The sequence below is a fragment of the Cryptomeria japonica genome, chromosome 7, assembly GCF_030272615.1.
Source record: "Cryptomeria japonica chromosome 7, Sugi_1.0, whole genome shotgun sequence".
NCBI classification, from domain to species: Eukaryota; Viridiplantae; Streptophyta; class Pinopsida; order Cupressales; family Cupressaceae; genus Cryptomeria; species Cryptomeria japonica.
This window is the reverse complement of record NC_081411.1, coordinates 682,955,197-682,971,019: the sequence shown is the minus strand read 5'-3', so window position 1 is coordinate 682,971,019 and position 15,823 is coordinate 682,955,197. Positions and strand designations below refer to the sequence as shown.

Below are 15,823 nucleotides of genomic sequence, written 5' to 3'. Positions count from 1 at the left end.
CTTCACTTTTGAAAGTCATGTGGTGCCAATATGTGGCATGCTAGTGCGCCTTTGGGAGAGGAAAGAGTCAAAAAATTGCTAAAAACCATTCCATGCTGACACATGGCACTTTGGAGTCCCTTTTCACAATAGCTTCATGACTGCAACTTGATCAGGGCATAACTTTTAGCTCGGTGCTTGAAATCTTAAACTGCTTACACCATTGGAAAGTTCTTTAAAAGATCTAATTTCAGTCTCTTAACACTCGCCTTTGGCTATCAAGTTAATGGACCAATGATAATTTTGACCCAAAATTTCACTCTAAAGGCCTCCGAAAATGCAAATTACTAAAACATAGGAAAATACAAGAAAATGAATTTTTGGTTTTTATCATCTCGTATCGCTCTAGATCTCCTTTGAAATGATTTTGACATGTTTTCATCAATGCGTTGATCATAAAACCGTGAAAGGCATAGAGAATATCTACATTTCTGTCAACTCATAGGGGACCTCTGTCTGTGGAGGTGAGAACCTTAAATCTCTAGTTTCGTAAACCAAAATGTTGACCATGCTAGAAGGGAGTTGTTTCTACCTTGCTGATTCAATCCAAATATCTCAAATTGGTTCTTAATGATGAACCATAAGGGAATAGAAATCCCAACATTAGAAAACTAGTAGCCTTAGCTATCCATTGGGCACAGTGTCACCAAAAGGATCGACAAAACATGTGCACTACTGCACTTGGAGGAAAACTAGAAACTAAAATATGCATTCCCCTAGTATACAACATGTGCAACTGAACTTCTTGGAAAGGAAAAACATCTAACTATTATTTACATGATCTTCCAAACTCTAGAAGGAAATTAAACAAAGTCATTGATTGGCTTATCAAAGTAACTTGCTTTTTTGAACAACTTCTAATACCTCACATGTTCCTGCACAATCAGACAGAATGGAAAGAAAAATACTTGCATCCAATAGATTGTTGGAATGCCTCCCACAAACTAGAAATAAAAGGGTTCACCCATTTTGAATGCTACCTTCTTGTAGTGAATGGGTGAGCCAAACCTACTCTCTTTGATGTTCATCTTCATGCTTAAAGGTAAGCATGACCAGGGACAACTTGCAACTCTCTCTCAATGGGCTAGATGTCTAATTGAAAATATAAAGTCCAAACCATCAACATTGAACCAGCAGTTATGCTATGTTTCCTTGATATCTTGTTGACTAATAGGGGCTAGTCCCAATGGCTCATCTAATGGTACAAGGACCTCCTCCTATTGTTGTTACTTCTCATATTCTTCTAGCTCAGGAGATGGTGTCTTGATGTTGATAAATGAGTAGAAAGCTTCAAACTCATCCCAAAATAGGTCTTCATAATTCTCCTCTATGCTTCCTTCAGCAACATGGATCACCCCTACTTCATAGTAGTCTTCATGATGATATTTAGAGGCACCAAGCTTCTCCTCTTTCTCAACCCAATGGGCTTTCTCATATTCACATGATCCACTGTGCTCTTCAGCATTTTCTCACTCCTTAAATACTTCCATCGTAGAAATGGAGAAGTCCTCTTCCTCATGGTCAATAAAGCAAGGAAGTTCATCAAATGAATAAATCCTCTTCTTAATTTTGCTACCTTATCTGGTTAATGCCTTGCTACTGCAACTACCCATCTTCATTTTTATCTTGTGCCAAGGGCGGTTCTTCGATCTTGCAAGCATATGGAAGCTCACAACTAACAAACTGCTCCTCTTCTTTCTTCTATTCATAAGACTAATTGGCCTTCCAAACAACAGGTCCACCCTTGAAAAGTGAAATGGTATTAGGGATAGAGAGTTGAGTGGGAAAAAAATTTCATAAAAGATTTTGAGGGGGCTCACTAGAAGGCATCCCCTGTTTGTTGCTTGGGATTTCAAATTTAGGAGCTCCAGTGGCTAATTTCTCTTCTCACATGAGTTGCTTTTCCATGGTCACTAACCATTTGATCTCTTCTTCCCTAGAAAAAACTTGCATTGCAAGAAAATACTCTTGTTGTTTTATTTGAGACTCTACCAGCTATTGTTAGAGCTAGGCTTAGTAAGCAAGTTGATTTTGTTGCAGGCAATATTCCTACTCCTCCTTAATAGCCTTCAACTATTCTTGTAAATTTAACATTATTTCTTCGATGGTGACATTTTCTAAGTTCTCCATATTTTGATCCTGGGTGGGAGGATGAGCATGCTGATGGGAGATATAATAAGTTTCCTTCGATTGTTGGTAAGTGTATGTAGGCTACCAAAAAGTTTTTGCAGGGGTGGATGGGAGGCAAGCCTTAGGAAATTACTCATAACTTGTTTTAGCGAGGGAATATGAAGCAAAACTAGAAGCATATCCAGCTTGATATTGTTGATAGGTAGGTGAAATGCTTGTGTTTTCATGGAAAGGAGGTGGAAACATGCATTGTTCATAATATCCTTCCATACTAAAGCATAAGGAAAGCAAAAGATTTGGAAATGATGTTCTAAAAAAGAGCAAATGCTCTGCTCAAAATAGAGAATTGGGTACATACCAACATAATCACCCAAATGATTCAAACTTTTAGAGTCACTAGGTGCCTACAAAATATCTCCTTAAGGCTAAAAAACGCTAAAAAATGCACCAAATTTCCCGCGAGTAATGTAAAGCTCACGAAAATTGGTCCCATTGGGCATGCCAGAAAAAAATATTGATGCCTAAAATTTATTTCAGGACAACAACCTTATGGGAAATTTTGTGAGTGTGAGACAAATTACACCTCATAGAACAACCCCCAGGATTTTAGAAGTCGACTCTACAAATTTCAAATGGGATGAAAAGGGAAGGATGAAATAAACATAAGTAAGTCTAACCTAAGGCGATGTTCCAAAGATTTGAAAACACTTTAAATCCCTTTAAGAAATAACAAGAACATGCGACCCCAAAAAATTGAGCACAAAATGCCACAGACTCTTCATTGGTGGAAAGAGAACATAATGCACAAAGTGACATAGACATAGGGAAAAATATTCAGATCTTTCCATGAAAAGCACCCACTAAGGCTCGCAGGGGACATTCCTATTATCTCGCTAGAACCATTATTTCCTATGAATTTTTCTTTCCAAAGGGCATAGTATAACCCCAAATCACATTTTTTTACAAATGATTGAAAGAGTAAAAAAATATGATTCACATGCATCTATGATGAGATTGTAAAAGCCAAAAACCATAACAATTAATATCCACATTCATTTCAAATGACATAGAGCTGTAATCCATCCATAAAAAAGAAATAAACATATAATAGAGGCAAACTGAGCACAAACTGATATGTTTTTCTCCTGTCGATTGACTGAGTTAGAATGCTCAGATCTGAATTGAATTCATAGCTATATTCTAAGTGTTCTTCTTCTTCAAAATTTGTAAACAGATGCACCCTTAGGCTTATATAGAGAAAAACTATTTGATCTGAAAAATGTTAACTTTTTTCTATTGCAACTACTTGATCACGCATGCCTCTACTTGTGTCTCGTTCGTGCTCTCTGGTTTCACCACGCAGTACCTCCTACGGCCTTCCGTCTTTGAAAGAAATAAAGGTGTTCTTTTAACGTATCTTCGAGCCCAAAACATGCTTGAGCTTCCTCTTTGTCAACATGTGGCACACTAGCGGGGCTTTTGGATCCCTCTCGGCACTTCTCTTTTAAAAATTGTGTGGTGCCGACACATAGCATGCTCGCATGCCTTTGGGGAAGTAAGGAGCTACAGACTTGCTATAAACCATGCCATGCTGACACATGGCACTTTGGAGTTCCTTTTTGCAGCAGCTTCATGACTTCAACTTGGTCGGTGCATAACTTTCATCTTAATGACCGAGTCTGAAACCATTGACACCTTTGGAAAGGTCTTCAAAAGATCTAATTTTAGTCCCTTAACACTATGCCTTTGGCTATCGAGTTAAGGGATCGACAATATTTTTGACCCAAAGTTTTGCTCCAAAGGCATTCAAAAATGCAAATTACTAAAACATAGAAAAATAAAAGAAAATGGATTTTCGGTTTTTCTCATCTTCGATCACTCCAAATCTCTTTCGAACTGATTTTGACATGTTTTCATCAATTTCTTAAGCATAAAAACATGAAAGCTATAGATATTATCTACATAAGGCATCTAAGGAATTGAGGAACACCAATTCACCAATTGAAGCCACTAAAAAATTTAGGAGAGGTTTATTCTATCTATGTATCCATCCATCAGATAAGATGTTGCAACCTTTTCTCCACCATTTTTTTTCTGAAACTACAAATAGTGTATTTCTTGCAGTTTCCCTAGCAATGACCCACTCAAATTTGTAGATTGAAAGGTAAATTATTAAAGTATAAAAATTTTGTTGTTGCCCTCCTTGCTTCATGGTGTTTTTCTTTATTCCATCCCATACCTTCAACTAAAATTTGTGCTCCTGGAACATTGCATGGAATAAAGTAATTCAACGCTGATAAAGGAATTTGGCTAGCACTAGCAATAGAAAAAGAACCCTCAAGACTCATTAAAATAAGAAGAAGAATATAGTTGAATGTAGCTTGGACTTGGGCCAACAATGTGATCTGATGGCATAGAAGTGGATACATTCAGATTCACTGTTGTTTCTAGTGCTTGCTTAGTCTTTTTTCTTTCTTCTTTTTTCAACTCATAATTAGCAAGAAGCGACTTCATCTCTCTAACCAACTCTAGAGTAGTGTTAGGGCATATGTTCACATTTTGTGCAAGTATTTCAAATGGAAATGTCCTATTTTAATATATTGATTTCCCCCATCATCCATTTACTACATTCAATGCAAGTTACCTCACCCTTCTTATTTCCTGGTATCTCATACTTCCTTGCAGTGTCTTTTCTATATGGCCTTGAAGTAGACATTGTTTTTTGAACATGCAAAAATGAAAAAAATTGGTAGGGTTTTGTAAAATGTCAGAAAAAAAAAGATAATCATTTGAAAAAAATGGTATTTCAAACACAAGCTAAAAATCGGAGGAAATAGGTAAAGAATAAAAATGAAAAAAAAATTGATAGCATTTTCTCCTATTTTTCAAGATTTGTCACATTTTTAATCAAAGAAAACAAAAAAAAATAAGAAGAAGAAAAATCACCTACTTGGCTCTAGTTTTATCTTGTACACTCATCCTCTCATCTTCTTGTAGCCCTATCTCAAGTTTCAAACCTATTATTGGCATGTATTAATATGTGTGTGTGTGTGTGTGTGTGTGTGTGTGTGTGTGTGTGTGTGTGATCCTCTCATCTTCTTGTAGCCCTATCTCAAGTTTCAAACCTATTATTGGCATGTATTAATATGTGTGTGTGTGTGTGTGTGTGTGTGTGTGTGTGTGTGTGTGTGTGTGTGTGTGTGTGTACGTATATATTTCAAACACAAGCTAAAAATAGTAGGAAATAGGTAAAGAATAAAAATGGAAAAAAAATTGATAGCATTTTCTCCTATTTTTCAAGATTTGTCACATTTTCAATCGAAGGAAACGAAAAAAAGAAAAAAAGAAAAAGAAAAATCTAGAGCCAAGTAGGTGATTTTTCTTTTTCCTTTTTTTTTTCATTTTCTTCGATTGAAAATGTGACAAATCTTGAAAAATAGGAGAAAATGCTATCTATTTTTTTCCATTTTTATTCTTTACCTATTTCCTACTATTTTTAGCTTGTGTATGCATATATATGTATGTATATAGGTATATAGGTATATACATACATACATACATACATACATACATATATATACATACATATATATATACACACACACACACATGCATACATATACATATATATACATAGATACACACACATATATATGTATGTATGTATGTATATATGTACGTATATGTATATGTATATATATATATATAAACACACACACACACACACACACACACACACACACATATATACACATACATATACATATCAATACATATGTGTGTGTGTGTGTGTGTGTGTGTGTGTGCATACATACACACACACACATATGTATGTGTATGTATGTATGTATGTATGTATATACATACACACACACACATATATATACATATGTATACATACATACATATATATATGTATACATATGTATACATATATATATGTATGTATACATACATACATATATATATATATATATATGTATACATATGTATATATATGTATGTATGTATACATATATATGTATGTATATATACATATGTATATATATGTATTTGTGTGTATGTATGTATATATACATATATATAAATATATGTATATATGTGTTGGAATCCAAGAACACTGGGAGTGGGGGAGAGGGGGGGTAATTAGTGTTCTACCGGTAATTGAATTTTTGAACTTATTGCTTATGAACTAGTTAACAGAAAATAAAATTAAAGTGCATATACCAAATAACACATAAATCAGCAAAATTGTAACACCAATATTTATACGTGAAAACCCCTGTAAAGGGAAAAACCACAGTGGGGTTGATACCCACAATATCTATATACTTGATCAGGGTATACAAATATTACATAGAGTGGATTGCACATGCAATTAGGCTCAACGCCTAGAGCTCGCTGCTCAAACAGAAGTCTTACTAACTTACTCAACATTACACAATGATTTCTTATAGAAATAAACTTATAAATTGCATCTGACCACTCTAGATAAGTTCCAATTTAAGCTTTGTCAACCTCCTTTGAACCAGTTTATTGATACTCTATTCTACTCTATTCTGCTACCGGTTGGGATTCCGCAGATGAAACTGCACAGAAAATCTTCCACTCGCTGACCAAATCGCATACCATCAATCACTGATTGATTCACATCACAAATTCCATAACCACTAAGATGAAATCAATCACTAAAATGATCTCCCTTAAATTCCCTTGTATCTTGTTGAACATGTCGACCTACACGAAATAAAATAAACTTTTCAACTGCCAAATCACGAAGCATGATATGCATTATCCCAATGATCATATCTGGTGTCAGTCGACATGTTACCATAAATTCCAGAAGTGATTTTACTGGGGTCCCAAAATACGTTAACCACATTCTATACTTAATCGAGTCCCAAATATATGTTACTGGTACCAAGACTAAATGTTTAACAAGAATAAAGAAAAGTGTGTGTATACCGGTTAGCCCAATGTAGACAAAATGATAAGACAATGAATCCAGAAGAGATATACCAACACTTGAAGATGAGTTGCCATCAATGACAACCCTAAATGTGATTCACCTTACTGGATGAGTGTATATAAATGTATATGTGTTTGTGTGTGTTTATATATATATATGTGTGTGTATGCATATATGTATGTGTATATATATGTATACATATACATATATATACACATACATATATGCATACATATATATATATGCATATATATATGCATACATATACATATATATATATATATAAAGAGAGAGAGAGAGAGAGAGAGACATACACACACACACATACATATACATACACACACACACATGTGTGTGTGTGTGTATGTGCATATCTCTCTCTCTCTCTCTCTCTCTCTATATATATATATATATATATATGTATGTATGTATGTATGTATATGTATGTATGTATGTATATATATGTATATGTATATATGTATATACATATATATATACATATATACATACATATATACATGGGTGAACTCACAATGTTGGTTCCCACTTTTTCATACATCCTAATTTTTGCTGAAATGATACATTTTTTAGAAAATATAATGATTTAAGCTTTAAGAGATCCCATTTGAAGTAATTAATTGAAGAGAGGTAGATCAAAAGATCTTAGATCAAAATTTCTTGGATAGAACCTCTCTACTTCTAAATCATACTTGCAATAGAGTCTCCTTTGCATCTATCAAATGGTGATAAAAAACCAATTTTACATTAGCTTTTGGGGGGTCAAATGAAGTCATTTGGAAGTTTTGTTTTTTTAAGTATTTATCCCTTATTATAATATTTTTAAATAGTATGATTATTAATATATTAAATTTCATTAATATATTTTTTTTTTATTTCAATCTAAAAAATATTTACGCACTAGGTATTGAAGTCCTCTTTCCAACAAAATAATAATAATTAATTTTCATTACATATACAACAAGTTATGTAATATCAAATGGACATATATCAAAATTACAGTTAACTTGACTTCAAATCTTAATAAAATATGAAATATTGAAGATAATGTTGCAAAACTAATTGAAAACACTATATATGGATGTTACAAAACCAAGTTCGAAAGAATCACGTTCATATCTATTATAGAAAAAAACGTTATGCTATACAAAGTGAGTGTCACTCTTTAAAAATGTTCTTTTTTGAAAAAAAATAGTTTTCGATGGAGATAGAAAAATGGAAGAAAATTGATTCCAAAAATTATCAAAAAAATATTTCTAGAATCTATATACAAAATGACACAAATCACTAGTTCACATCATCTACAAATTCCTTACGGGTTAGAATTAATAAGTGTTTGAATCTTAAATTTTTCATAGGATGGTATGATTTTTTTAAAAGGCTAAAAAAATATTAAATTTGCATTAATCCTAAAAAGTGTGGCTTTGGTAGCATAATAGAAAAATTACTCATTATGCTTATAATATTTATTAAAGTTAATTTATCTAAAATCAAAACCATCATGAAAATTCGTACTGCCCAAATATTTGCGCATTTGCATAATTTATAAGAAAACATCCAAATGATTAGATTTTTCATCTCACAACATGCAAATAAATGCCATCCATTCAAAAATATTTAAAAGAAAATTATGTTTCATTGCATAAAGAATGCTAACAATATTTTGTTAAACTTAAATACTATCTCTTAAATTATATAAGTGCTAGTTTCACCTACTGCAAGAGTTTACCTATGTTATTATACATCTTAGTGACACATTTTTTTGTGGGATAGAAAGAGTTGTCCATTATCTGAAGCTAGGTCCATTGGTAGCATATGAACTCAATTGAACCCAAATAAAAAAGGTTTCCCTAGTTATGAAATTATATGCTAAGGACAAAACCAAACTTGTTACTAAATTATGATCCTCTCAAATATTTTCTACCAAAATCATCTCTTACAAATAGAATTTAAGAATGAGTCATGTGGCTTAGTGAGATTAACATTGAATATGTTTTCAATTAAGTGAAAAGCAAGTTTTGAAGGGGGCCCGAAACCCTTTTACAGAAAGATAATCAAAAGATAGGGCATTAAAGACCAGCTAGAAAGATCAAAACACAACAAAGAAGCATCTAGCAAAGACAAAAAGTCAACAATAAGCCAAAAGAGGCAGAGGGACAGCACATAGAAAACTAAGGGACAACCACGAGGAACAGACCCTAAGAAAGGTTTATGATAAGCTTTGTCGCTTCATGCTCCAGCAGGAACCAGAGAGGCAGCAACACTCTTCAAATCCTTTAGCTCCTTGGCATGCTTGGTCATCTTCTTAGTACTAGCACAAGTTTTTTTACCATGACCAGTATTCCCCCCTTCAAGAGTCAGCACCTTATCCTCAGTAGTATCAATAGTGTTATTTTCCTATTGGACCTGTTCTAGCTTGCTGATCATCATACTGAAGCTATCGGCAGAGGCTTTTAGAATTTTTTAGCTTTGTTAGCCAATTTTCTTCAGGGTATTCTCATGATTGAGAACCCACTTCTCCAAATCATTGTTCCATTGCCTTAAATTGAGAGCCATACGCTCTAGTGATAGCCTCTGTGTCGTTGATGGCTTTAGTCAATTCATTCAGGTAGTTATGAAGGGTACTGAGCTTACCAGTTCCAACAGCTTCAAGGGTAGTCACTTTCTTGGATGAATCCTCCAACTTATTCTTCAAACTGTTGATTATGTTAATCGTAAAACTATAAAGAGATAGATTAAGATTGTAGATCATCTTTTGAAGCACCACTACAAGATAATAAATATTTGAACATAAAATTACTTGACAATTATAGTCTTTCTCTTGATGAGTCACTTGAGTGGAAATTTTATTTTTATTACTCCTACACTACTCATGGCTTGTGGGTATCAATTTTGTTCCTTTTGCCACAAGATTATTTCATTCCTAAAACCTTTTTAATTTGTATTCCTCAAACCACCAATATCAGTGCACAGGAAGCACTAATAAAAAACCTCGAGCATGGTTACATAAGATGACTAATGTATTGACACAATGTATAAACACAATCTTCCACTACATTGCAATGAACCAATTATTTAGGATCAACAATTTAGTAGGCTAAATTAGCACACAACTAAAGCTACACAAAATAATAAAAAATCAAGCTTGACAAATATAAATAATTATTTTAACTAGATCTTAATAGTTATTGGCTATTCTCACACAAATAGTGTATGTTAATAAAGGTTTAAAGTATTTTCCATCACCTTATAGAATATTCACAAACAAATCAAACTTTTATTTTAGATTATACACATAAATAAATTTAAATACTTGGTTAGATTCAATCGGCCCTTGGTTTGTATCAAGTAGCAAAATCAAATTTGTGGACAAAGCTTCATGAGGACAAGATGAGTAGGATATTGTTTCCTCTTACACTTATATAATAAGTATGACAATATATTTTGGAGAAACATAATGCTTATACCTATAATTCATTACTTAAAACATATACACTTAACATCAATATTATTTGACATGATAGAAGTGATGAATGTAGCAAATTTTTCTTTTTACTTAGGATCCATCATTAAAATCATGGAGAAAAAAACACACAAAATATTTTTACTTTATTTCCAAATTTAAAAATGAATAATATTTCCATATGATTGTTAGATCTAAACTAACTAGACCCCTTTAACATATTCTACAGTGAAAAGAAGTGTCAACTTTTAACCTAAAAATCAAACTTTGTAAAATATTGTTTCTAGGATAGATATAAACTAACAACAAAACTTTGACCCATTTACAAGATTGTTGCTAAGAACAATAAAAGCTAAAATTATTTTAAGTAACATGCATAGAAGGATTTCTTTTTTTATCTACCACATCGAAAATGCAACCCTTGTATGTAAACAAAGATGGATAACCTCCTATAGCTTTAATAAGATAGTGAGTTCTATGAAAAGCTCAACTCTAACCATGAAAAAATAATAATACCATATTTTGTTTACATAAATTAAATTAAAAAGATAACCATAAATTTATCCAATTCATATGATTAATATTTATTATAATCTTGGGATTGACCCCACAATATGATGATGAAGTTGTGACATTATTATTTAACCAGCAAAATTATAAACATCTTTGTGTTATTTAGATGGATTAAATTATTTTGATTAATAATAATTGTTTTACCTTTCAATATAATCATTAATATTAATAAATTAAAATCCAACAACAGTATACACAGTATTCCTTAAACACTATTTTTCCATATAATCACTACTAAGTAGGTAAATGCTTTGAAAAACTTCACTCTTCTATTTATTCCTCAATCTGCATCCCATTCCATTCTATTCTATCCTACTTCCTTGTGTGTTTCCCACTGTCCTTGTTTGGTCTGCCATGGCTTCTCTTTTGTTGTTGCCCTTCATGCTTTCCATCTTTTCAATCTCTGCTCTTCCTCACTCTGTCAATAATCTCTCCCATCATCAACAACATTTGCTCTTGCGATGCAAAACTGCTATTTCTAACAACAACAGTGTGCTGCTTGACTGGACTCCCCTTCACCCTGTCTGCAATTGGACAGGGGTTACCTGCGATGCCTCTTCTCACTCCGTCCTCGCCCTCAACCTATCCCAAATGGGTTTAGATGGCATCATTTCTCCCCTTCTTGGGAATCTCACCTCTCTTCTGTCTATCGATCTCTCCGGGAATGCCCTTACAGGTACCATTCCACCTCATCTCGGCCAACTTCCCCATCTTCAGACACTCTGGCTGTATGAAAATCAGTTGCAAGGAACTATTTCTCCGCAGTTGGGGAATCTCTCCTCTCTTCACTTCCTAGATTTCTCCTACAATGCTCTCACTGGTCACATTCCTCCTCAACTCAGTCAACTTCATCGTCTACAGCACCTCTGGCTGTACAACAATCAACTACAAGGAAGCATTCCACCCTCTTTCTCCGCTTGCCGCAGTCTGTATGACCTGGAACTCACCTCTAACTTACTGCATGGTAGCATTCCGCCTGAGCTGGGTCTCCTCCAAAGTTTGCAGATCCTTTATTTGGCTGAAAACAATCTCACCGGTACCATTCCTCTTTCTTTCAAAAATCTGTCCAATTTAGTTGAATTAGATTTGGGACGAAATGATCTCACAGGTAACATTCCCCATGAACTAGTCATGCTCACTCACCTGCAGGAACTTTACCTTTTTGCAAATATCTTAACAGGCACCATTCCTAGTTCTTTAGGAAATCTGTCTGCCTTGACTGTTTTAGAATTGGGAGAAAATGATCTCTCTGGCCCTATTCCCCCTGAATTGGGCATGCTCACTCACTTGAAGGTTCTTTACCTTTCTAAAAATAACTTATCAGGCACCATTCCTAGTTCTCTAGGAAATCTGTCTTCCTTGACTAGTTTAGTATTGTTAAACAACGATCTTCATGGCTCCATTCCCCCTGAACTGGGCATGCTCACGCACCTGCAGTTTCTTTATCTTAATGCAAATAACTTATCGGGCACCATTACCATTTCCTTCAAAAATTTATCAAGGTTGCATGAATTAGATTTATCTCAGAACCAGCTTAGCGGACATATTCCAAGGGAAATTGGTCACAATCTCTACAATTTGCGGCAACTCAATTTATGGGGAAATCAGCTTAGTGGAAACATACCCAACTGCCTAGGAAATTGTTCGAGTCTCACAAAACTTTATTTAGATAGAAACCAATTCACTGGAATGGTTCCAATGGAGCTGAGCAAGTTGAACCTTCTAAACTGGCTTTACCTACACTTCAATCAACTCGTCAGTGACACCAGTAACAAATTGACCTTTCTCACTGCTCTCACAAATTGCTCCTACTTGGAAGAATTCTCAGTGTCACATAATCGTCTGACTGGTGTTTTGCCGCCATCCATAGGCCAACTATCCTCTAATATCTACCACTTGAGTTTATCAGGCAACATGATAAGCGGAACCATACCAGAACAGATTTCCAACCTGACCAACTTAACCTACTTAGATTTAGGTAATAATCTTATCAGCGGCAATATTCCATCTGGAATGGAAAGATTCCGTATGTTGGAAAAGTTGAATTTGGGTGGGAACAAATTAGAAGGAAGCATTCCAAGTGAGATAGGTCAAATGCAACATCTCGGACTCTTAAATCTGAGTTACAACCAGTTATCTGGAAAAATACCAGATTCTCTTTGTAACCCCCAACAGCTAAGGCGTCTTCATCTTCAGCACAACATGTTATCAGAAGAGATACCTGTTAGTTTAGAGGGGTGTCAGAGGTTGGAGCTCCTTGATTTGTCTTACAATAAACTAGGGGGAAGGATACCCCCTGAAGTCATTGCCAGCCTTAAAAACCTGCAATTCTACCTCAATCTTTCAAGGAATTCTCTGCAAGGGTCCTTGCCACGGGAGATAAGTAAAATTGCAATGTCTCAAGCTATAGACATCTCTGGAAATCGACTTGCAGGGGTGATTCCAAATTCTATAGGAGACTGCACAGCATTAGAGCATCTAAATCTGTCCCATAATGCCTTTGAAGGTCTAATACCAGATTCACTTTCCAAATTGCAGAATCTCCATGAAATGGATCTTTCTGCCAACTTTTTATCAGGTTCAGTACCAATGTCCCTTGAAAGATTAAAAGTACTTAACTACATGAATGTTTCTTTCAATAATTTGTCAGGGCAGATTCCAGAAGGAGGGTTGTTTCCAAATAGAACTGTTGTAATATTGTTTATGGGAAAGCTTGGGTTATGTGGCCCAACAAATTATTCATTGCCTCCATGCCCAAATCAGAACCAGGAAAAATATTCACTGCTCAAAAAAATAGTGTTTTCAGTCGTTGGAACCGTTGCATTGCTATTAGTCTTTTTCATTGTAGGAATGTTATGGAGGCATAAAATTTCCAGACAACTATTCCATTCCTCAAACTTTATTTTTGAAAGGCTCATCTATCCGAAATTTTCTTATCACGATCTTGTCATTGCGACATCTGAGTTTGATGAGTCTAACTTGCTTGGAGTGGGTAACTTTGGATCAGTCTACAAAGGCATTTTGAGGGATGGTAAGATAGTCGCCATCAAGACTCTTAATTTGCAGAATGAAGAATCTCATAAGAGTTTTAACACAGAATGCAAAGTGCTAGGGAGGATTCGGCACCGTAGCCTCATCAAAGTCATAAGTGCGTTTTCCTAACCTGGCTTAAAAGGTTTGGTTCTTCAATTTGCATCTAATGGGAGCCTGGAAAAACATTTACACCCTGACAGAGATGATCAGGACAATTGTCACTTGGGATTGAGTGAGTGCTTAAGCATTGCTATAGATGTAGCCCATGGCATGGAATATTTACATCATGATTGTCCCTTGCAACTTGTGCATTGTGATCTAAAACCTAGCAATGTGGTCCTGGATGCCAACTTGACAGCCTTTGTGACTGATTTTGGTATATCCCGTTTGATTACTACAAACTCTATAGATTCACTGAGTACAACAACATTTTCTCTCAAAGGATCTATTGGCTATATTGCTCCAGGTATTGTTATTCTTTTGAGTTTTCTTTATATTGACACTATCATTTCCTTTAATAGCTTTTTAAGAATTTCATGAATAAAATTGATTGCAGAGTATGGATTGGGCGGGAATGTTTCTACAGAGGGAGATGTTTTTAGTTATGGAATTCTGATATTAGAGATGGTTACAAGGAAGAGGCCAAGTGATGACATGTTTGTGGGAGACATGAACTTGCAAAACTGGGTGAGATCAGCTTTTCCAAACAGACTGGCAGATATTGTTGATAGTGGGCTATTCAGAGATGTGAATGAAAACATGGAAGACAGTAGATGTCTCCTTTCTTTCATTCATGTTGGTTTTCTTTGTAGCAATGAATCACCAAGGGAACGACCTTCCATGAGAGATGTAGCCAAGATCTTGGAGAACCTGAAGACAACATTCATGGGAGGTGCAGGTCCTTCCAATTTAACACCTACCATATCAGACCTCCTACGCAATGCCAATGCCACACAAGCATTGGCCTCTGACAGTCAAAGTTCTACATTTTAAATGTTTATAAGTTCCACTAAGAAGTTCTTGTTCTTTAGCTTTTGCTAGTTTCAAGTCAAGTTTGTCTTCTATAACAGGTTAGCCTTCTTTTATATAAAATGCTCCTTAAATGTCACTTCTAGCCCTAAGCTCTATTAAGAAGTTTTGTCCTTTATTATTTGCTGGTTTCCAGTTTGTCTTCACAGGTTAGTCTTCTTCCATGTAAAATTCTTCTTATGTTAATTCTAGCTTTTTCAGCTTGAAAGCTAATCCAATTAATTAATGTGTCCATTATACTAAATTGAGAAAGTATATTGTTGTCTGTATATATACTTACAGAAGTAACGTATTGCCTTATTTATATCAATATCTCTCATACTATGAGGAACTTCAAAATTTTGTTTCCTTGTCTGCATTGATATTCATTCTTATATGAGCTCAAATATATGAGATCAATCTGGACGCCATATGAATGATGACAAATTCATGTCCAGATACAATAAAGCATGAATAAGAATTTAGAGGTCATCGATTTTTTAAGTTGTCTGAATAATTTGGAACATTTAATAAACAATGGATCGTGGAGCTGCTTGTATAATTCATCCAAACTTTTAATCAAATACAAT

At 34.5% G+C, this 15,823-nt stretch overlaps 2 protein-coding genes across 2 annotated transcripts; both read left to right on the top strand.

The window, feature by feature from the left end:
- Nucleotides 1-11,464: 11,464 nt before the first annotated feature.
- On the top strand, nt 11,465-15,564 carry LOC131068499 (LRR receptor-like serine/threonine-protein kinase FLS2). Its single transcript, XM_058003683.2, has 2 exons — nt 11,465-14,691; nt 14,782-15,564. The coding sequence occupies exon 1, from the start codon at nt 11,547-11,549 to the stop codon at nt 14,352-14,354; it is 2,808 nt and encodes a 935-aa protein (XP_057859666.2). The 5' UTR covers nt 11,465-11,546; the 3' UTR covers nt 14,355-14,691; nt 14,782-15,564.
- LOC131856948 (putative leucine-rich repeat receptor-like serine/threonine-protein kinase At2g24130) lies at nt 14,496-15,218 on the top strand. The gene is made up of 2 exons (XM_059208914.1): nt 14,496-14,691; nt 14,782-15,218. Exons 1-2 carry the CDS (start codon nt 14,496-14,498, stop codon nt 15,216-15,218), a joined length of 633 nt encoding a protein of 210 aa, XP_059064897.1.
- Nucleotides 15,565-15,823: the final 259 nt, after the last annotated feature.

Bases quoted from the DNA above. Each gene is read 5' to 3' on its own strand.
- LOC131856948 (XM_059208914.1), top strand. From the start codon at position 14,496: ATGGAATATTTACATCATGATTGTCCCTTGCAACTTGTGCATTGTGAT. The intron at 14,692-14,781 runs GTATTGTTATTC...AATTGATTGCAG, and splicing joins TATTGGCTATATTGCTCCAG to AGTATGGATTGGGCGGGAAT.
- LOC131068499 (XM_058003683.2), top strand. From the start codon at position 11,547: ATGGCTTCTCTTTTGTTGTTGCCCTTCATGCTTTCCATCTTTTCAATC.